This window comes from Schistocerca cancellata, chromosome 9, assembly GCF_023864275.1.
Source record: "Schistocerca cancellata isolate TAMUIC-IGC-003103 chromosome 9, iqSchCanc2.1, whole genome shotgun sequence".
Lineage (NCBI taxonomy): Eukaryota > Metazoa > Arthropoda > Insecta > Orthoptera > Acrididae > Schistocerca > Schistocerca cancellata.
This window is the reverse complement of record NC_064634.1, coordinates 394,466,638-394,489,531: the sequence shown is the minus strand read 5'-3', so window position 1 is coordinate 394,489,531 and position 22,894 is coordinate 394,466,638. Positions and strand designations below refer to the sequence as shown.

General features: G+C 41.9%; 1 protein-coding gene across 1 annotated transcript in view; it reads right to left on the bottom strand.

The window, feature by feature from the left end:
* Positions 1-20,867, bottom strand: part of LOC126100582 (regulatory protein zeste-like) — a 105,757-nt gene extending 84,890 nt beyond the window's left edge. The window contains exons 1-2 of the mRNA XM_049911204.1: positions 20,702-20,867; positions 1,598-1,779 (exon numbers count right to left, since the gene is read on the bottom strand). Of these exons, the coding sequence (XP_049767161.1) occupies positions 1,598-1,758 (161 nt within the window). The 5' untranslated portion in view covers positions 1,759-1,779; positions 20,702-20,867. The remainder of the gene's footprint in view (positions 1-1,597; positions 1,780-20,701) is intronic.
* Between the last annotated feature and the right edge of the window lie 2,027 nt (positions 20,868-22,894).

Genomic DNA, 22,894 nt, shown 5'->3' with positions numbered 1-22,894 from the left:
CCACCCTAGATCATCCTGCAGACATTTATTTAAGGATCTAGGGATATTCACAGTAGCTTCTCAGTATATATACTCTCTTATGAAATTTGTTATTAACAACCAAACCCAATTCAAAAGTAATAGCAGTGTGCATAACTACAATACTATTCAAGATTAAATCTAACTTTGGCACAGAAAGGGGTGAATTATACTGCCACTAAAGTCTTTGGTCACTTACCAAATAGTATCAAAATTCTGACAGATAACCAACAAGTATTTAAGAAGAAATTAAAAGAATTTCTGAATGACAACTCCTTCTACTCCATAGAGGAATTTTCAGAATAAATTAATAAAAAAAATTTAAAAAAAGTTATTATATTAACTTAATTATGTTGTTAAATTAACTTAATTATGTCATGTACTGGAAAATTTGACTCGTTCTGCATCATTATGAAATATCGTATTCATGATCCATGGAACTAGTATTAATCTAATCTAATCTAGGTGTAATTTCAAACCTTTTCAAAACTTTTTTTCTCTGACATCACCTACAAAATAATGAAAGTTTGTTGTTTACCACATTTTCACTGTTCATACACTGAAACTTCAGCTTCAGGCATGATGTTTTACACCTAATTTATTGCTTGTTTTATTGCCAACTCCATTCACAATAAATTTTGCAGACAGTTTCCCTTATACCACTGACCATACCTGCAAAATTATGTCATTGTTCAACATACAGTTCAGGAGATGGTGTCATAAACACTGAGATGCATGAAAAACTAGCTTTTCTATTTTTTACATGATAGTTCTATTCTCTAATGGATTGAGGAAATAAAGGGGGGGGGGGGGGGTGTGTTCACTGGTCAAAGACTAACTGAAAGAAATTCTATCCCACAGCATAGAAAAAGCTTTATCTAGATGAGGTCTTTGCCAGGCTATGGAGGCACAATCTAGACCTCAAATCTTTTTTTTTTTTTTTTTTTTTCCTCTGACTTGGCATCTAAATTTTACTAATAAGTTAGAGCGCTTACTCTTTGTAATCGACACAATCAAACTAGAGGATGGTTCATATACACCAAAACTGAAAAAAAAGAAGCCCTCTATACAGATAATTAACAATCTGTTTTACAATAGGATATCCCAGATCTTCTCCCAAAGATATCCCAGATCATCTCCCAAGACACAATGTCCACTTTCGCAAAATTAACATTGAGAGCTATACATATTTACACTTTCATTCACTCTAAAAGACTTTTTACAATTGTTAATCCTACCACTGTCCACTTTTACCAGCCAATATGTCAAAATTCAAGTAATGATGCGCAACATTAATCTGACAATATATTTTTATTAAATTATTAAAGAGGCAGTATCTTACACACTTCTATAGAACATGACATATGACAACATCCATTATTTACTGAAGGGGTTATTTTTCTCTTTTTCTGTCACTTTAAAATAATCTATATATTCCTACTGAAAAATCTCCGATTCACAAAGATCACAAACATTCGTGTATTTTTACATACTCTGTGATGTATATGTACCAAATGTATAACTTCCCATTGTGAAACTTTTAATACACAGATTGAAACTGTATATTTTCAAGTAATACCTGACAATGCTGGGCTGATCAGATAGTGGTGTCCCCCATGGCATATGCATTGGAGGCACATGCAGCCATGTTGATGATGGAAGACTAGTATGGTGTGGAGGAGGAGATATTTCACCAAACATGCTGTTGTCAAGGTTCTGATAACCAGGCACAAACTGCATGTTTTATATAATGAACAACACCTGAAAATGAAATAGAAAAAACATATCACAAATGTCAAGAACAGAGAATGAAAAACAACATGATAAATGCTGGGTCATAATGAGAAATCAAACAAGAGATCACTAAAAATAAGAGTCCATCAACTGGCATAAACAATGTAGGATCACTGATCCACTGAAAAAAAAAAACAACAGATATTACATAAGCATAGTTATTACAATGAAATAGAGAACTAAAAATTGAATTCAAATGTACCGCATTTCATTCAAATAGGGACAAGTAAGTCAGAATTTTCGCTTGTCACATTTGGAAATTATGACCACCTTCTGTACAACTTGGGGGAATGTATTACACTCAACTGGCTCTATGGATTTGCCCTGGCACTTTCAATAAGGTAATCTGGCACAACTTTGTATACAAAAAATCAAGTTGTCACACATCAGATTTCACATTAAACTAAAGGGGATTGCTGCAGTTATCAGCACTGGGCCTTCCAAGTGGATGTTCCTGAGAATGATTGAGTAAGAGGATTCAGAAAGGCTGGGTGTAGCTTGAAGAGGATGGATTGCACACAGGTTGATATCAGGACACTAGACAGACCATTCATGAGAGTCTTCTGTGTCTATTCGACAAGGGAATATGGTGGTCTGGAAGGACTTTGTGGCTATGTACATAGACAGTGCAGTTAAGTAACAATTGGAGCCATCAAATCTGTAAGGGGATATCCGTGTTTTACAAAGGAACCATGCCTACTCACAATGCCATTACCAATTTTGTCCAAATTGGTGAATTACGCAAGACTTAGCCAGAAATGAAAGTGACAGATGTGGGAGCTCCAGATGGCCAACAATTCATGAAAAATAGCATTTACGATGTAGGTTCGGTGAAGCATATGCCATTTATGATTGCTCTGTGTCCAGGCACAGGTTAGCATGAGGGAATGAGTACAGAACAGTACTCAGAGGTTTGTGGACTCTAGTCCCTGTGCAGAAACTTTTTTCCAATTTTCAGGTTGCTTGCACTGCAAATAAACTGAAAAAATGTTCAGTACATTGCATTTATTAATATTTTTATAAAGGCATGAAAAGTAATTTTTTTACTGGTGCGATGAAGTTCTACACACAGGAGAACAAATTTCTTTTCTCTCATGGGGAGTCAAACAAATCTACAATTATATGGTCAGATTTTTTAAAATGAAGGAGAATTACCTTCATGTCAGTATTAAATGTCCCCCCCCCCCAAATGCCCCCCACTAGCGCAACCTAGCAATGTATATTTTTATCATCAGTTAAAGTGTTTGATCAAATAGCTTCAACACTGCTCTTATATAAAAGAAACACATCACGCAAAGAGTGCATCAAATTACATTCAATTGTTTATCACCAGGTACCCTTGCCAATATATTTCTAAATGCAGAATGAAATTTTCACTCTGCAGCGGAGTGTGCACTGATATGAAACTTCCTGGCAGATTAAAACTGTGTGCCGCACTGAGATTCGAACTCGGGACCTTTGCCGTTCGCGGGTAAGTGCACTACCACTGAGCTACCCATGCACAACTCATGACCCGTCCTTACAGCTTCAATTCTGCCAGTACCTTGTCTCCTACCTTCCAAACTTCGCAGAAGCTCTTCTGTGAACCTTGCAGAACTAGCACTCCTGGAAGAAAGGATATTGCGGAGACATGGCTTAGCCACAGCCTGGGCTCTGCAATATCCTTTCTTCCAGATTGGAATAATTTAATCCTTTTTGAAGTCTGAGGGTATTTCACCTGTCTCATACATCTTGCTCACCAGATGGAAGAGTTTTGTCATAGCTGGCTCTCCCAAGGCTATCAGTAGTTCTAATGGAATGCTGTCTACTCCCGGGGCATTGTTTCGACTCAGGTCTTTCAGTGCTCTGTCAAATTCTTCACGCAGTACAATATCTCCCATTTCATCCTCATCTACATCCTCTTCCCTTTCCACAATATTGCCGTCAAGTACATCACCCTTGTGTAGACCCTCTATATACTCCTTCCACCTTTCTGCTTTCCCTTCTTTCCTTAGGACTGGTTTTCCATCAGAGCTCTTGATGTCCATACAAGTGGAGGCAGTATCTATCTTACCCCTAATGATATATCCCTCTACATCCTTACATTTGTCCTCTAGCCATATCTGCTTAGTCATTTTGCACTTCCTGTCGATCTCATTTTTGAGACTTTGTATTCCTTTTTGCCTGCTTCATTTTCTGCATTTTTATATTTTCTCCTCAAATCAATTAAATTCAGTATCTCTTCTGTTACCCAAGGATTTCTACTAACCCTCATCTTTTTACATACTTGATCCTCTGCTGCCTGTCAGTTTACAAGCCTAAATCGCGTCATTTGCGGCAGTTGCTACTGTTTTGTTTCAATATGAAGAAAACAGGCGCCAAGTCTCATTGAATGCTCTCAAGTACATATGGTAAGGACGATATTAGTGAAAGAACATGTAGTGAGTGGTTTCAACGCTTCAAGAATGGTGATTTTAATGCTGTAGACCGGCATCATGGTGGAAGAGAGAATGTTTTCGAAGATGCAGAATTGGAGACATTGCTGAGTGAAGACTCGCATCAAACTCAAGAAAAACTGGCATGATTAGTGGGAGTGACACATCAAGCCATTTCAAAATATCTCAACACTATGGGCATGATTCAGAAAGAAGGAACTTGGGTCTCTTGTGAGCTGAAACCAAGAGACATTGAACGATGTTTGTGAGTTTGTGAACAGTTGCTTCAGAGGCAAAAACAGAAGGTATTTCTGCATCACATTGTGATCGAGGACAAAAAAGGGGTTCATTACGATAACCCTAAATGCAAAAAATCATGGGGATATCGTGGCCATGCTTCCATGTTGACTGCCAAACCGAATATTCATGGCTCCACGATCATGCTCTGCATTTGGTGGGACCAGCTCAGCGTCGTGTACTATGAGGTATTAAAACAATGTGAAACAATCACAGGTGCTCGTTATCGAACACAATTAATGTGTTTGAGCAGAGCATTAAAAGACAAATGGTCACAAAACAGAGAGAGGCACTATAAAGTGATTTTGCAGCACGACAGCACTCGACCCCCTGTTGTAAAAAAAGAGGTCAAAACGTACTTGGAAATGTTAAAATGGGAAGTCCTACCCCACTTTCCATATTCTCCAGACATTGCTCTCTCCGACTATCACCTGTTTAGATCAGTGGCACATGGGCTGGCTGACCAACACCTCCAATCTCATGAAGAAGTTACAAACTGGGTCGATTCATGGATCGCTTCAATTTTTTCAATGTGCGATTCATACACTGCCCAAAAGATGGGAGAAAGTAATGGCCAGCGATAGAAAATACTTTGAATGATACATGTGTAACCAATTTGTTTCATTAAAGACTCAAATGATGGGAAAAAGTGGCGGAAGCAAAGTTGTACACCTTGTATTTTGTCATTCATTATTAAACCTAATCCTGTATTACCCCTATTTGATTTTGTATTTATAACCCTGTATTCACCTGATCAGAGGTATTGTTCTCCTGCCACCAAACTTCACTAATTCCCACTACATCTAACTTTAACCTGTCCATTTCCCTTTTTAAACTTTCTAACCTACCTGCCCAATTAAGGAATCTGAGATTCCACTCTCCGATCCACAGACACCAGTTTTCTTTCTCCTGATAACGACGTCCTCCCGAGTAGCCCTGCCTGGAGATCTGAATGGGGGCTATTTTACCTCCGGAATATTTTACCCAAGAGGACGCAATTCATCATTTAACCATACAGCAAAGCTGCATGCTCTTGGAAAAAATTATGGCTGTAGTTTCACCTTGCTTTCATCCGTTCACAGTACCAGCACAGCAAGGTCGTTTTGATTGATGTTACAAGGCCAGATCAGTCAATCATCCAGACTGTTGCCCCTGCAACTACTGAAAAGGCTGCTGCCCCCTTTGAGGAACCACACATTTGTCTGACTGCTTAACAGATACCCCTCCATTGTGGTTGCACCTGCAGTACAGCTATCTGTTTTGCTGAGGCACGTATTGTTTTTTTTTTTTTTTTTTTTTTTTTAGGGCGCAGAACTTCTATGGTCGTTAGCGCCCAGCCCGTGACTTAAGACAGTTAAAACCGAAATTGAAAACCAGCAGCAATGGGAACAAAGTCATAAAATTGGAGAAACTAAAAATAGAAGAAATGCTTAAAAATCCACTACAGAAAGGGGGTGGTTGTCCCCAAAAAAAGCTTCAAATGACTGACGTCATTTCACTGTCACTAATAAACTGGAGAACGCGGTCGGCTGAGCGCGTGTCATCTGCTAAAATCGACGATAGATCAGGCGATAGCTGTAGACGGGAGCGTAACGGATTAAAATAGGGGCATTCAATTAAAAGGTGTCTTACCGTCCACAGCTGAAAGCAGTGGGGACAGAGTGGGGGAGGATCGACGCTTAAAAGATGTCGATGGCTAAAAAGACAGTGCCCTATCCGGAGTCTAGCTAAAATTACCTCCTCCCGACGACGCGTTCGGGAGGAAGAGGTCCAAGCGCAAGGAAGGGCTTTCACTTCCCGCAATTTATTACGGGAAAGTGTTGACCAATGCGCATGCCATAAATAAGCAACTTTGCGACATAAACCACTCCGTAGATCGGTGAAGGGAAGCGACTGAATAGCTGGCCGAGGAAGAGAGACTGCAGCCTTGGCCGCTATATCGGCCGCCTCATTCCCACAGATACCAGCGTGTCCCGGGAGCCAGAGGAACGCCACCGAGACGCCCCCCAGGTGGAGAAAGCGCAGACAGTCCTGAATCTGGTGGACCAGAGGGTGCACAGGGTAAAGAGCTTGGAGACTGAGGAGAGAGCTGAGAGAATCTGAGCAGATAACGTACTGTATCCGCTGATGGCGGCGGATGTAGTGGACAGCCTGGAGAACAGCGTAAAGCTCCGCAGTATAAACCGAACACTGGTCGGGAAGCCGAAAGCGATTTGGGGTGTCGCCAACAATATAGGCACTCCCTACACCTAACGATGTTTTCGAGCCGTCGGTGTAAATAAATGTGGCGTCCGTCATTTGTGCACATAGAGCAGCAAATGCCCGACGATAAACAAGTGTAGGGGTACCATCCTTGGGAAATTGACAAAGGTCACGGAGCAGGCAGATCCGGGGACGGAGCCAAGGCGGTGCTGTACCCCAAGTTGTCAAGAAGGTTTTAGGAAAGCGGAAGGAAAGAGAATGGAGCAGTTGACGGAAGCGGACTCCCGGGGGTAGTAGGGAGGAGGAGCGGCCTGCATACCCTACATCAAAGGAGGCGTCGAAAAAAATGTCATGGGCTGGATTAGCAGGCATGGAAGACAGATGGCTAGCATAACAACTCAGGAGGACTGCTCGACGATTGGACAGTGGAGGTTCAGCAGTCTCAGCATAAAGTCTTTCCACAGGGCTAGTGTAAAAAGCTCCAGACACTAAACGTAATCCACGGTGGTGGATAGAGTCGAGACGCCGAAGAATAGACGGCCGAGCAGAGGAGTAGACTATGCTTCCATAATCCAATTTCGAGCGCACTAAGGCGCGATAGAGGCGAAGGACCACTCGGTCCGCTCCCCAGGAGGTACCATTCAGGACACAGAGGGTGTTAAGCGATCGCAGACAGCGAGCCGAAAGATAGGAAACGTGGGAGGACCAGCATAGTTTTCTGTCAAACATAAGACCCAAGAATTTAGCGACGTCTGAAAATGGAATGTTGACAGGACCTAGATGTAAGGCGGGCGGAAGAAACTCCTTACGTCGCCAAAAATTGACACAAACGGTCTTACTGGGTGAGAAACGGAAGCCGGTTTCGATGCTCCACGAGTGGAGGCGATCGAGACATCCTTGAAGACGTCGTTCAAGAAGGCTGGTCCGTTGAGAGCTGTAGTAGATCGCAAAATCGTCCACAAAGAGGGAGCCCGAGACATCAGGAAGGAGACAATCCATAATTGGATTTATGGCGATGGCAAACAGTACAACACTCAGCACGGATCCCTGGGGTACCCCGTTTTCTTGGGAGAAAGTACGGGAGAGAGTAGTGTTCACCCGCACCCTAAAAGTGCGCTCTACCATAAATTCGCGAAGAAAAAGGGGCAGCCGGCCTCGAAAGCCCTGTCCTCCAACAGGTAACGTATGCTCTCTCCAGATCGAAAAATATTGCTACCGTTTGGCGTTTCCGGAGAAAATTGTTCATGATATAAGTGGAGAGAGCAACAAGATGGTCAACTGCAGAACGATGCTTCCGAAATCCGCATTGGGCTGGTGTTAAAAGACTGCGGGATTCCAGCCACCAAGCTAAACGGTAATTCACCATACGCTCCAAAACCTTACAGACACTACTCGTGAGAGAAATGGGGCGATAGCTAGAGGGGAGATGTTTGTCCTTTCCAGGTTTCGGAACGGGAACGACAACAGCTTCCCGTCACCGTCTGGAAAAGGTACTGTCGGTCCAAATTCGATTATAAAGGCGAAGGAGGTAACACAGACTATGGGTTGATAAATGCAGCAACATTTGGACATGGATACCATCCGGTCCTGGGGCGGAGGAGCGAGAAGAAGAGAGGGCATGTTGGAGTTCCGCATGGAGAAAACAGTATTGTAGCTTTCGTGATTTTGAGAGGAGAAAGCAAGATGTCGCACTTCCGCTGCACGTTTCTTCGGGAGAAACGCTGGCGGGTAATTGGAAGAGCTCGAAATCTCAGCAAAGTGCTGACCCAACGAGTTAGAAATTGCGATGGGGTCCACTATGGTATCATGCGCGACAGTGAGCTCAGAGACCGGGGAGAAACTAGGCGCGCCTGAGAACCGTCGAAGCCGACTCCAAACTTCCGAGGAGGCAGTGAAGGTGTTAAATGAGCTAATAAAGAATTTCCAGCTTGCCTTCTTGCTATCGCGGATGACGCGACGGCATCGCGCACGGAGCTGCTTATAGCAGATACAGTTGGCCAAAGTAGGATGGTGACGGAAAATGCGAAGAGCACGTCACCGCTCACGTAGTGCGCCACGGCATGCCTCGTTCCACCAAGGAACTGGGGGGCACCGGGGCAATTCGAAGGTGCGTGGTATTGATCGTTCTGCAGCTGTAAGAATAACGTCGGTAATACGTGTGACTTCATCGTCGACGCTGGGAAAGCGACGGTCATCGAATGTCGCTAGAGACGAAAAAAGTGTCCAATCGGCTTGGGCAAATTTCCAGCGTCGCGAGCGCATATATGGCAGTGGAGGCTGCAGTCTAAGGACACATGGAAAGTGGTCACTCGAGTGTGTATCATCAAGGGCGAACCATTCGAAGCGCCGAGCTAGCGGAACAGTACCGACCGCAAGGTCCAAATGAGATAAATTTGTTGTGGAGGCAGACAAAAATGTGGGGACCCCAGTGTTGAGGCAAACTAGATCCGCTTGGTGGAAGACGTCTAGCAATAGAGAGCCATGTGGACAAGGATGTGGAGATCCCCAAAGCGGGTGGTGGGCATTGAAGTCCCCAACCAGCAAATAGGGAGGTGGAAGCTGACCAAGAAGATGAAGGAGATCAGCTCGTGCCATTGGTGTGGATGATGGAATGTATACAGTACAAAGAGAGAACGTGTATCCAGAGAGGGAAAGACGGATGGCGACAGCTTGGAAGGAACTGTTTAAGGGGATTGGGTGATAATGGAGAGTATCATGGAGAAGAATCATGAGTCCTCCATGGGCTGGAGTGCCTTCAACAGAGGGGAGGTCATATCGGACGGACTGAAAATGAGGGAGAACAAAGCGGTCATGGGGACGCAGCTTTGTTTCCTGAAGACAGAAGATGACCGGCGAGTAGGATCGTAAGAGGACCGACAATTCATCCCGATTGGCTCGAATGCCGTGGATATTCCAGTGGATAATGGACATAGGGGGAACAGAAAATGGAGGGATGTGACCAAGGGTGCTGTCAACTCAACGACTGCTCAGAGCTTGCGACCGACAGCATGGAATGGCATTCAGCCGAAGGCAGAAGATCCTGATCCATAGGTTGGTCAGGAGCAGCCCCTGCCACCAGCGATCGGCCGGTTGACCGGCCACCAGCAGTGCGCCTCGGCGACACAGAAGACGGCCGAGGGCGATTTCCGCCAGGTGGTGCTGTAAATGGGACACGCCTTGGCGGAGAAGGAGAGGAACTGGCTTTCTTTGTAGCCTTCTTGGAAGTATGATGTTTAGATGAAGGAGGAACCGATGGTTGTGAAGTTGCGGTACGTAAAAACTCTTCACGAGTATGCTCTTTTTTCGAAGACTTGGCGTCTGACTTTTGGGCTCGAGATTTAGCAGAACCCGACGAAGGGTGAGCCATAGAGTGGGCAGGCGAAAGTGGTGAGGTTGAACGCGCGATCTTTGCGCTGGCCGATCTGACGACCGTGGTACTAAAGGTGAGGTCGCAAGTCTGCATGGCCGCCTCCTTTGTTGGCCGAGAAGAAGCAAGGACAGTGCTGCATTTTCCTGTCTGGGGCACGGTGGGCTGTCGACTGGCGAATAATTTTCGAGCAGCAAAGGTCGACACCTTTTCCTTCACTCTGATTTCCTGGATGAGCTTTTCGTCCTTAAAAAGGGGCAATCTCGAGAGGAAGCAGGGTGGTCACCCATACAGTTGATGCAGCGAGGGGATGGAGGTGGACAAGCACCCTCATGGGCATCCTTGCCACACATAACACATTTGACCGGATTGGAACAGGACTGGCTGGTGTGATTGAACCGCTGACATCGACAGCAACGCATAGGGTTTGGGACGTAAGGGCGAACGGAAATTATCTCATAACCTGCTTTGATTTTCGATGGGAGTTGAACTTTGTCAAATGTCAAGAAGACAGTGCGGGTTGGAATGATGTTCGTGTAAACCCGTTTCATAACTCTATGAACTGCCGTTACGCCCTGGTCAGACAGATAGTGCTGAATTTCTTCGTCAGACAATCCATCGAGGGAGCGTGTATAAACGACTCCACGCGAGGAATTTAAGGTACGGTGCGGTTCCACCTGGACAGGGAAGGTGTGGAGCAGTGAAGCACGCAGCAAATTTTGTGCCTGGAGGGCACTGTGTGTTTCTAACAACAGGGTGCCATTCCGTAATCTGGAACAAGACTTTACAGGACCTGCAATTGCATCGACACCTTTCTGAATAATGAAAGGGTTGACCGTGGAGAAGTCGTGACCTTCATCAGACCGAGAAACAACAAGGAACTGTGGCAACGATGGAAGAATCATCTGTGGCTGAGACTCAGTATACTTACGTTCGTGAGCAGACATAGTGGAAGGTGAGGAAACCATTGCGGAAGAATCCCCCATGATTACCGGCGTCTCCGATGGCGCGCTCCTCCCTTGTGGGGGCCCTCTCTGAGGGCACTCCCGCCTTAGGTGATTGTTCACACCTCAGGTCACACCTCCCGACAACCGGACGGAGGGACCAATCGGCACTTTCGGAAGGTATCAGCTCAGGTAATCACCCCTCCCTGGGCCTGGCCGTTACCAGGGGGTACATACGTGTCCTACCTGTCTACCCGGGGCGGGGAATTACGCGTTACCCCGTCACCGGCTACGCACAAAAGGCGTGGGTCGGCCTTCAGACACGCACAGGGAGGAAGAAAGAGAAAGGGAAAGGAAAGAAGAGAGGTCTCAAACGCCGCAGCGGAGAAAAGGGAAAGAGAAGAGGTAAGGAAAAGAGAAGGACAAAGGAAGGAAGAAGACGTAAAAGCAAGGAAGGCGAAGAATGCAGTACATTTATGAGGGTCCGTCTCCGGACGTAGGCACAAACCATACTCCCAGATGAGGAGAAAGGGAAGGAAAGAGCCAGAGGTGAGGGGAGGAGGGGCGAAGATGGGGGATGGGGAAGGATGCGGAAAGGGAAGGTATGCAGCCCGGAAAGGAAGGAAGGCCACATTAGCTCGGGGTCCCGTGCTCGCTACGCACGTATCCACAAAAGAGTTGTGGACCCCCTGGGGGGCTGAGGCACGTATGCCTTCTGATCAACAGCAAGGTTCATGGGGGGAGAAGAAATCTATCCTTTCATAATATTGTCATAATTCCATCCTGAATTTTCCATTGTTTGATTTCGCCAAAAACATGCTAGGAGCATTGGATGTCTTATCTTTATGTAATGGAGAAGATTAGGAAACTGACTGCTTATTTTACACATGTAATGTAAATCTGTGAAATAACATCGTAATCTACCTGAACTGTATGTCTAGAACTGATGAGACTATTTGGAGCTATAATGGAGATGAGTAAGTTCAACTGGATGTAGTTACTTTTAATTGTAATGTAGAAAAATCAGTAACAGCAATCATGAAAACAATGTCTGGGATGATATAAAAGAACCGTAGTCAGTTCGCTAGGGTACTGTTGGTCAGAGGTCTTTCGACTCACCACCTATGTTGCTGTGTGCAATAAATCTACAATGAGAAGTATAATGGCTTAGCTGCCTGTTCTTTCACGTTACACACTGATTGAAACTAAAATGTGAATCCAGTTCTCAGCAAGAATTCCAGGACAATGAATAGATCTCGAGTTAAGTATTCTGAGTCACACCATCCAAACAGACTGATTATCTTTCACTGAGTTTCTAAATGCAATAACTCTATGTAAATTCATTTCATTTAAACATGAAAACATTATGTCACAATGTGGTTGAAATAGCAGGGAATTAAACAAAATTAACTCAAAAGGCTGCTAGGCATGTGTCACAGTTTGATAAACTGAGAACAGCACTGCTTTGACACCAGCAGCAGCCATTTCCATCGTCATCTGTGATGTTCATTAACAGAAGTCTATTCCATGGCAGTTTTATTATAAATATTTTCTGGGGCAGTTTTACTTTGCCCACCTTATTTTACAAAGTATATACTCTACCAAGTAAAACGAGGCAGAACAGAAGTTAAATTACTGAGCACAATACTAATTTGGAACATCAACAGATATTAACAAAATAATTAAATAAGTTACAATGTCAGTGAAATCAGATGTTGTAAAATAAAAAGATAGTGGAGTAGGCCTAATGAAGAAATAAAGGGAGCTGTAATCAAGATAAGTTTTTGAAAAACAAAATAAAAAAACTTTATTTACTGATGAAAAATATACAAACAAGCCATTTATAGTTGTTTGTGGGTGATATGGCTCTGCTGATTAGGCAACCCATGGATTAACATAATGTCCCCAGAACAATTACTCAAACAAAGAAAAATTAATTTGTTGCAATAAACAAGTCATAACAATGTATTCCAAAAGTTGGAGAACATCAGCACACCTAGACGTTAACAATAACTGCTTGCCAAGTACAAAAATTATGCTAGGTTACAATACTGTAAGAAACTTTTATCCCTCACAGACACGGTTTCATCCTAACTGTTCTTAAGTTTTCAAGCATTTGTATATCTGCTAACAGTGTGAGCTTAAAATCAAGAAATGAAAAAATAAGCCTTTTGAAACTAAAACAATAAGTTTACTGTGACATCAAAATCCAAGGAAAGAAACGAAAGCAGAAAGGTGGAAGGACTATTAGAGGGTCTATACAAGGGCAGTGTTCTTGAGGTCAATATTATGGAAATGGAAGAAAATGCAGATGAAGATGAAATGGGATATACGATACTGCATGAAGAGTTTGACAGAGCACTGAAAGACCTGAGTCGCAACAAAGCTCCGGGAGTAGACAACATTCCATTAGAACTACTGACAGCCTTGGGAGAGCCAGTCCTGACAAAACTCTACCATCTGGTAAGCAAGATGTATGAGACAGGCGAAATACCCTCAGACCTCAAGAATAATATAATAATTCCAATCCCAAAGAAAGCAGGTGTTGACAGATGTGAAAATTACCGAACAATCAGTTTAATAAGCCACGTCTGCAAAATACTAACACGAATTCTTTACAGGCGAATGGAAAAACTAGTAGAAGCCGACCTCGGGAAGATCAGTTTGGATTCCGTAGAAATATTGGAACACCTGAGGCAATACTGACCCTACGACTTATCTTAGAAGCTAGATTAAGGAAAGGCAAATCTACGTTCCTAGCATTTGTAGACTTAGAGAAAGCTTTTGACAATGTTGACTGGAATACTTTCTTTCAAATTCTAAAGGTGGCAGGGGTAAAATACAGGGAGCCAAAGGCTATAGACAATTTGTACAGAAACCAGATGGCAATTATAAGAGTCGAGGGGCATGAAGGGGAAGCAGTGGTTGGGAAGGGAGTGTGACAGGGTTGTAGCCTATCCCCGATGTTATTCAATCTGTATATTGAGCAAGCAATAAAGGAAACAAAAGAAAAATTCGGAGTAGGTATTAAAATCCATGGAGAAGAAATAAAAACTTTAAGGTTTGCCGATGACATTGTAATTCTGTCAGAGACAGCAAAGGATTTGGAAGAGCAGTTGAACGGAATGGACAGTGTCTTGAAAGGAGGATATAAGATGAACATCAACAAAAGCAAAACAAGGATAATGGAATGTGGTCGAATTAAGTCGGGTGATGCTGAGGGAATTAGATTAGGAAATGACACACTTAAAGTAGTAAAGGAGTTTTGCTATTTGGGGAGCAAAATAACTGATTATGGTCAAAGTAGAGAGGATATAAAATGTAGACTGGCAATGGCAAGGAAAGCGTTTCTGAAGAAGAGAAATTTGTTAACATCGAGTATAGATTTAAGTGTCAGGAAGTTGTTTCTGAAAGTATTTGTATGGAGTGTAGCCATGTATGGAAGTGAAACATGGACAATAAATAGTTTGAACAAGAAGAGAATAGAAGCTTTCGAAATATGGTGCTACAGAAGAATGCTGAAGATTAGATGGGTAGATCACATAACTAATGAGGAAGTATTGAATAGGATTGGGGAGAAGAGAAGTTTGTGGCACAACTTGACTAGAAGAAGGGATCAGTTGGTAGGACATGTTCTGAGGCATCAAGGGATCGCCAGTTTGGTATTGGAGGGCAGCGTGGAGGGTAAAAATCGTAGAGGGAGACCAAGAGATGAATACACTAAGCAGATTCAGAAGGATGTAGGTTGCAGTAGCTACTGAGAGATGAAGAAGCTTGCACAGGATAGAGTAGCAGGGAGAGCTGCATCAAACCAGTCTCAGGACACACACACACACACACACACACACACACACACACACACACACACACACACACACACACGTGTTGGTACTGTACACTTTCACACATCTGTGATATCAAAGTCCACTGCTGGCTAACACTCTACACCACATTGTTCCACCCTGAGTGTTGCAACATGCTTGGCTTCTTCTTAAAATGCTGTCCACAGTGGTATGAAGACCTCACTGCTCGAGCCTGTCTCACTCTTTGAGGGCTACCCTCCTGTGGTCATTCAGTGCGTGACAAGTATTCTACATCTACACTCTGAAAACCATTGTGACGTCCATGGTAGAGGGTACATCTCTTTGTACCACTTGTTACCCTTTCTTCCCATTCCATTCACACATGGAGTGTGGGAAGAATGATTGTTTGAATGTATCTGTGCATGCAGTAATTATTCTAATCTTATCCTCATGACCCTTATGCGAGCAATACATAGGGGGTTGTTGTAGATTCCTAAAGCCATCATTTAAAGCTGGTTTTTGATACTTTTTCCAATAGACTTTCTCAAGATAGTTTATGTCTATCGTCAAGAGTTTACCAGTTCAATTCCTTCAGTATCTCTCAGAAACTCTCTCATGGATCAAACAAACTGTGACCATTCGTGCTGCCCTTTTCTGTATATGTTCAATACCTCCTGTTGGTCCTACCTGGTATGGGACCCACACACTTGAGCAATATTCTAGATTAGAGCACATGTCTGATTTGTAAGCAATCTCCTCTGTAGACTTATTGCACTTCCCCAGCATTCTACCAATATACCAAAGTCTATCACCTGCTTTACCCATGACTGAGCTTATGTGATCGCTCAGTTTCATATTCCCACAAATTGTTAGACCCAAGTATTTGTATGAGATGGTCAACTATAATCAGAGGATACTACTATTTTCTTTTTTTTTAAAGTGCCCAGTTTTACATTTCTGAACATTTAAAGTAAGTTCCCAGTCTTTGCACCACTTTGAAATCTTATCAAGATCTCACTGAATATTTATACAGCTTCTTTCAGATAGTACTTCATTGCAGATAACTACATCATCTACAAAATGTCTGAGGTTACTATTAATATTGTCTGCAAGATCATCAATTTTCAACATGACCAGCAAGGGCCCCAACACATCTCCCTGGGGCACATCCGAAGTTACTTCTACATCTGAAGATGACTCTCCAACCAACATAACATGCTGCACCTTCCCTATCAGAAAGTCCTCAAGCCAGTTACAAATTTCACCTGATCTGGCAAGGGTTCCACAGGGCCTTCGAGCTTTGTTCAGTTTTGAGGATTTTAACTATTTCTCAACGCCACTGACACTAACATTTATTTCACTCATATTTTCAGTGGTACGAGTATTAATTGGTCCAATTCTCATGGGTTTTCCTTTGTAACAGAACATCTGAAAACTGAGTTAGACGTTTCAGCTTTTGCTTTCATACCCTGAAGTTCAGCTCCTGTCTCATTTGCTAGGGACTGGACAGTAATTTTGGTGCCACCAATAGCCTTTACACACAACCAGAATTTCTTTGGGTGTTGTGGAATAGCATCTGACAATATTCTGCTATGGTAGTCACAGTAGGCATCATGAATTGCTCTCTTGACAACCAAATTTGTTTCATTCCTGCAAGATGCACTGCAAATTTAAGCTGGTTCGGCCCGTCACCGAAATGTTGACTATACGAATGGACAACAGGTACCCTCAAATAACCCATGACAGCAATGATAGGAATCCTATATTAATCTATGAAACTGACACAAAACATGGTCAAACCATGTCCCTACTGAACCTGGGGGATACAAGCCCAAGGCATGAATTGATAACTGGCCGCAGCCGTATTCTTCAATACCGTTCAGCAAGTGACAGATAAATATTTCTCATGTCACTGAAGAAAACCTGGCATCACTTATCCACATTCCATTCTAGGTGTTCCCTTCCCCACCACAACAGTCCTGATGCTGAGAGTTTGTGGCTGCTCTTCGTTATGGTCACTTACATGTCACATTGATCAAAGAGAGATGACTGTATATTGTCTGGGTTGACACATCCCTCCCAGTTACCTCCAAAAAAGACAGTGCACACAATTCTCGAGACTGTCAATTCAACTAAGTACCTGGGTGTTAAAATTACGAACAACTTCGGGTGGAAAGACCACATAGATAATATTGTGGGGAAGGCGAGCCAAAGGTTGCGTTTCATTGGCAGGACACTTAGAAGATGCAACAAGTCCACTAAAGAGACAGCTTACACTACACTCGTTCGTCCTCTGTTAGAATATTGCTGCGCGGTGTGGGATCCGTACCAGGTGGGATTGACGGAGGACATCGAAAGGGTGCAAAAAAAGGGTAGCTCGTTTTGTATTATCACGTAATAGGGGAGAGAGTGTGGCAGATATGATACACGAGTTGGGATGGAAGTCATTAAAGCAAAGACGTTTTTCGTCGCGGCGAGATCTATTTACGAAATTTCAGTCACCAACTTTCTCTTCCGAATGTGAAAATATTTTGTTGAGCCCAACCTACATAGGTAGGAATGATCATCAAAATGAAATAAGGTGTTCGTTTTTCCCGCGTGCTGTTCGGGAGTGGAATGATAGAGAGATAGTATAATTGTGGTTCGATGAACCCTCTGCCAAGCTCTTAAACGTGAATTGCAAAGTAGCCATGTACATGTAGATCCACTGCATTCTCTCTGGGGCAGGTACAAGGTCTAATTTGTAGGTAGTTGTCATCAGTTGGTGCCATTCATGGGGAGCAACCACTACAGCGCACACCTTCAATGTTTCATGTGTGACAACAGGGGTTGAATGTTTGAATGACATCACTGTGGTGCATGCCAATTTAAGAGGTAACTTCTCATGCTGACAACCCTTCTCATGGTAAAGTAAGTGTATATACAGGGCCTGGATCACATCTAACTCAACACTAAACACACAAATGAGCCAATTCACAAGGCAATCTACTGAATTATTCTGAGAATGTGGGTTTGCTTTAACCTCCATTACACACGTGGCTGTTTTCCTGCCAACAGCACACTGGGCCACAGCATGTACTGGAAGAAGATGCACATGACCTATACCTCCATACAGAAAGCCGCAAGCACATAGAGCAGAGCAATTGTGTGTTCAAAACAATGGCACACGGGGCTCGCACCATCTCTGATAGTGAAAATCACAACTTTACATCTGACAACTGTGTACCAAAATAAAAACTGTTAAAATGAGTGGCAAGTTCACAGAGTCCTCCATCCTGCACCTACTGTAAAACCATCAGAAACAGAAGAGGAACCTCAGGAGGAAGATGCCATTGTGTTTATTCCTTTGGGTGGTGTATTATCCAGAGATATGGGACAAATTCTCCATGAATACTAAGTGGAGACAGACTTCCACCCACCAGCTAAAAGATGGTCACTCCTCGGTAGTATCGACAATGACCTCAGATTACAGAATTACGGTATGTATCAGATACCCTTCCAATGTGGCGAGACAGGTATAAATAATATTATGCAAAGAGTAAATTGCAACTTACCATACAACAGAACAACAAAAGGACTACTAAACACATAAGCTTTCAGTCAGAAGGCCGCCTTCTGAAATACACAAAAAAAAACACACACACACACACACACACACACACATGCAAATGCAGCTCACAAAGATATGACCACTGCCTCTGGCTGGTGGGGCCAGAGACAGTGGTCATGTGTGTGTCTACTTCAGAAGAACGCCTTCTGACCAAAAGCTTATGTGTTTAGTAGTCTTTTTATTGTGCCTGTCTGCAACTCAATGTCTATGCTATATAGTAAGTAGCAATGTATCCTTTTCATAAAATTGTCAAGACATACATAGGTCAGACAATGAGAAATGTCGAAGATTGTTGTCAAGAGCACCAAAGATACATCAGATTGCACCAGACTAAAAGGTCAGCAGTTGTGAAACATTCCCTATCAGATCTTACAGTGAATGGATTCCAAAAATATCAAAGTTGTGACACAGGTGTCGAACTCCTGGGACTGGGTCATTAGACAATCCAACAAGAATTGAGTATGAGAATTGGTGATTAATGCTTTGGTGCAGTTGTTCACTGCAGTGGATAGCTGTTAATGTCACTCATTTGTCATTTTTAATCAGTCCTGAAGCTGCAAACACATGCAGTTCACTTTTGTGGATACACTCTACCAGTGCAATGCTCTGCATGTATTTGCGGTCTCAGGATTGATTTAAAACACCAAGTAAACAACATTAAACAGCTGTCCACTGCAGAATAAAACTGCATTACAGGGTTAAAAAGAGGCAGGTGATAACCCACAACAAACTGTGAGGCAGGCAGAGGAACAGCAGAGGTGCTGCCAGAATGTATTCGTGGTTGTGAACCAAAGGTGGAGCAATGTGTCGGCAGAAAGAATGGGGGAGTAATACTGGGAGCAGATGATGGACAAAGCAGTATGTTGGAGGGAAGGGGAGACAAAAGCAGAATGCTGGCCTCTAATCAGGCATTTCATCAGCATATCAGTTCGTAAAGTGGTCGCTTGCCGAAATATTGTGGCCAATGAACACTAAAATCCTGCCATTCACCCATGGCCATTTTGTCAACACCAACAGCGTTTTCTAAATATTCTCCTCTTTCAGGTGCCATCAAATTCCTTTCAACTGATGACCAACATAGCAGTAAACTACCGAACTGGATACACAATACTCATTATAATCACAAACTTCACACATTATAAAATAAAATTCACTTCCCGCAATCATAAAACTGATGTTAGATGAAATGAGAGAAAAAATCATTCCCATATAGCTTTACAAGAAAATGGGAAAATTCAATAAGTTGATATCAAATTAAAAACAGATTGGCCTTAAGGAGTGCACACACTTCTATTGAAGAAAAGCATGCAATGAATTGCACACTGAGAAATTTGCAGTACAAATGTTGTCTTAAAAGAAAATTAAAATAAAAAACAAATGACATGGTAGAAATACAAACACCGATTACCTCTCGGAGCCTTTTTTAAGAAATTTTAAATCACCCAATGTATGATTCTATGTACACTTTAACTGCATTAACATTAATTGCCCATTATCTCAATCATTGGTAAATAGTAGTGCACAAAATGTTAATTATGCCTGTTAACTTAACAACTTCTCCTGGAGTTATAAAATTTATATCGTTATATTACATCGCATAATCATCAGAACTTAGGTTTAATTACAAGAAGTGTTGTGCACGGATGTAATTAAAATGCGTTAGTGCGAACATTTACACCATGGGCCATTCACCGAAACGTCTCTGAGGAATATTTTGTTATTACTTTGTTTATTTTGCCCCATTGCCTCCAGTATAAATTAAATAGGAGTTTCGTAAAATAGCTTTTAATTATAATGGAAAAAAAACTGATAACAGAACATTGCGCGTCGCCAACAATTCTGTCATGTTTCCTGGATCACAAACTGGATAGACCTACTTTTCCACATTGAAAGGGTGTCAACAAGCAGGAGAGAAGATGAAGCAAACACTACAGCAGCATCAATCAGCATTACCTAATTACCAGAATTCCAGTGGTTGAGCAACTATTCCATCCAATACACTACAAACGCGAAGTTACTGAAATTACTGAAATGAAATAGCCCGACTGGGTTCGCGCATGACAAATATGAAACTTTTACTTTCACAATATAAATACTTTTAGAATACCGCCGGTTAGTTGGAATTATCAATTACACTTCTGAAAAAAACACAGCAGCCGGTTGACAAACCAACACTCATAAACAAACGATAAGTGTAACATTACGTTAAAGCTACAATAATGTTCGCACAGGAATTATTGTGGGTGTCTTACGTCTTCAAACTGCTGCAGCTGACTTTCAACAGCTATAGTGAACTACAAGTAAACAAATTTAGTGGTTTAAATAGCACATTCACAATGCGTTTACTTTTCCAGCTGACACAACGTAAACATCAACGACTTATTATGACAAAGTCGCAAATATCTCTGGTTGCAGCTCCCCCACTTCTTTGCGGAGGCATAGAGCTTTCTACACTATTCTAGATGTCGAAGCTCGAAATGACTACCCATATCGTATCCCTGACTTTTTGCACAAGTGTTTCCCGTACTAGTTACACTTATCTTATGCACAAGCAAAATAAAAATAGAATGAAAATGTTCGTAATTCCAATGTTTCATAAGTCAAAAACAAATCACGAGTAACGAACCAACAGTTATATTCTTGATGGATCCGAGAAGTAATAGAGTTAAAGTATGCGATCTAACTGACCGTCACTGAACAGGAAAAGTATTGCCTGAACATCAACTTATTAATTTTTGTTATACTGGAAAAGCTAAACAACTCTGTTCTGAAGATTTCTACATTTGTCAAATTTTGATATCGAAAAAACAGCAAACTTTATACAAAATTACTGAAAGCTAATGAAGTGAATTTTTATTAGTTACTCTCTCAGATTTACTTAGACGTTTCCCTACATAAAAAGTCACAGATAACATTATAATAACTACACTGTGGAGGTTAATGTGTTTTTTTTTTTACAATACTACAAAATGTTGCATTTACAAATAAATATGTAACCACGTCTCTTGGATGGGTAATTGGTTTTACTCAAAAAGTCTTCAGGGCACCTTCATCAACTAAAGAAGTTATTCAAAACGGTTCTTGAATGATCACAGCGTCAGACTGACATCACTTACTGATGTCCTGCTGAATGAGATGAGTGGTTTAAGCGGCGTAAATACAGTAAATTGTTTCGCATCTTCATTGCAGTTATACTTCTGAAATAATTTTTATCAGATTTTCCATATGTGTACGTGGTATCAGTACACTGCTATATCAGTAATTTATTAAAACTGGTACTGTGTATGCCAATACTGGAATGTGCTTTTTGTTTATATGGTTTTATTCAGTAAAAAGACCATCAGTTGTAGTATTTTCTCGTCTGTTTCTTGCTGTTAGTGTGGATGTGACGTCCACATTCAGTTTTTACTAGAATTTTCGTCTTTGGCACGGAACAGTAAATAAAAATGAAAAAAAAAAACTATGAGAGGATAACCAGAGAACAATGACGCACGGTCTGGCTGACATCAAGTCCATTCATGAGGCAATATTTTTTGGAGAGCCAATAACACGAATCTAAGGCAGCTGTAGGGAAGAAAGGAGTGAGAGAAAAGATTGTTTCCTCACTCCCCATCAAGCTCCTTGCAGTCATTTTTCTCAGCTTTCTATTGTATATTACTCATGACAATGCATTCAATGCTGTTCATGGTAGCTCACCTTGCTTCTGTAATTTTTATTCACTATTTGATCTACTGCTGTATTACCTCTTTTCGATTTTGTGTTGATAACCTTGAACTCACTTCACCAGAAACTCCATCCTTTCTGTTACAGCATAAAACTAAATTTTATTATATCTAATGTTAACCTACATAATTCTGTTTTTAAATTTTGTAACTCACCTTCTTGATTAAGGGATTCTGATTCTTAGAATGTCAGATTTGTTTATCCTGATGACAACACCCTTCCGAGTATTCTCCACTTGGAAATTGGCATGGCGTACTATTTGACCTCGGATATATTTTACCCAAGAAGATCTACATCAACACAAGAACTTCATAAGCCATGATATGGTGCATGTGGGAGGGTACTTTGTACAATTACTAGTCATTTCCTTTCCTGCTCCACTTGCAAATAGAGATAGCGAAAAACAACAATCTATATGCCTCCTCATGAGCCTTAATTTCACTTATCTTATCTTTGTGGTCTTTATGCAAAATGTATGTTGGCAGCAGTAGAATCATTCTGTAGTCAGCTTCAAACGCCTGTTCTCTAAATTTTCTCAATAGTGTTTTATAAAAAAGACAGTCGTTTTCTCTCCAGGGATTTCCATTTGAATTCAAGAAGTCAGATAAACTGCAAAATCTCAGCATCTTTGTATACAGCAAAAGCCCAGTAATTTCTCTTTTCAAAAAATAGGAAATGTAATAACTGTAAAAACTATCATGGCATCAGTCTTGTAAACACTG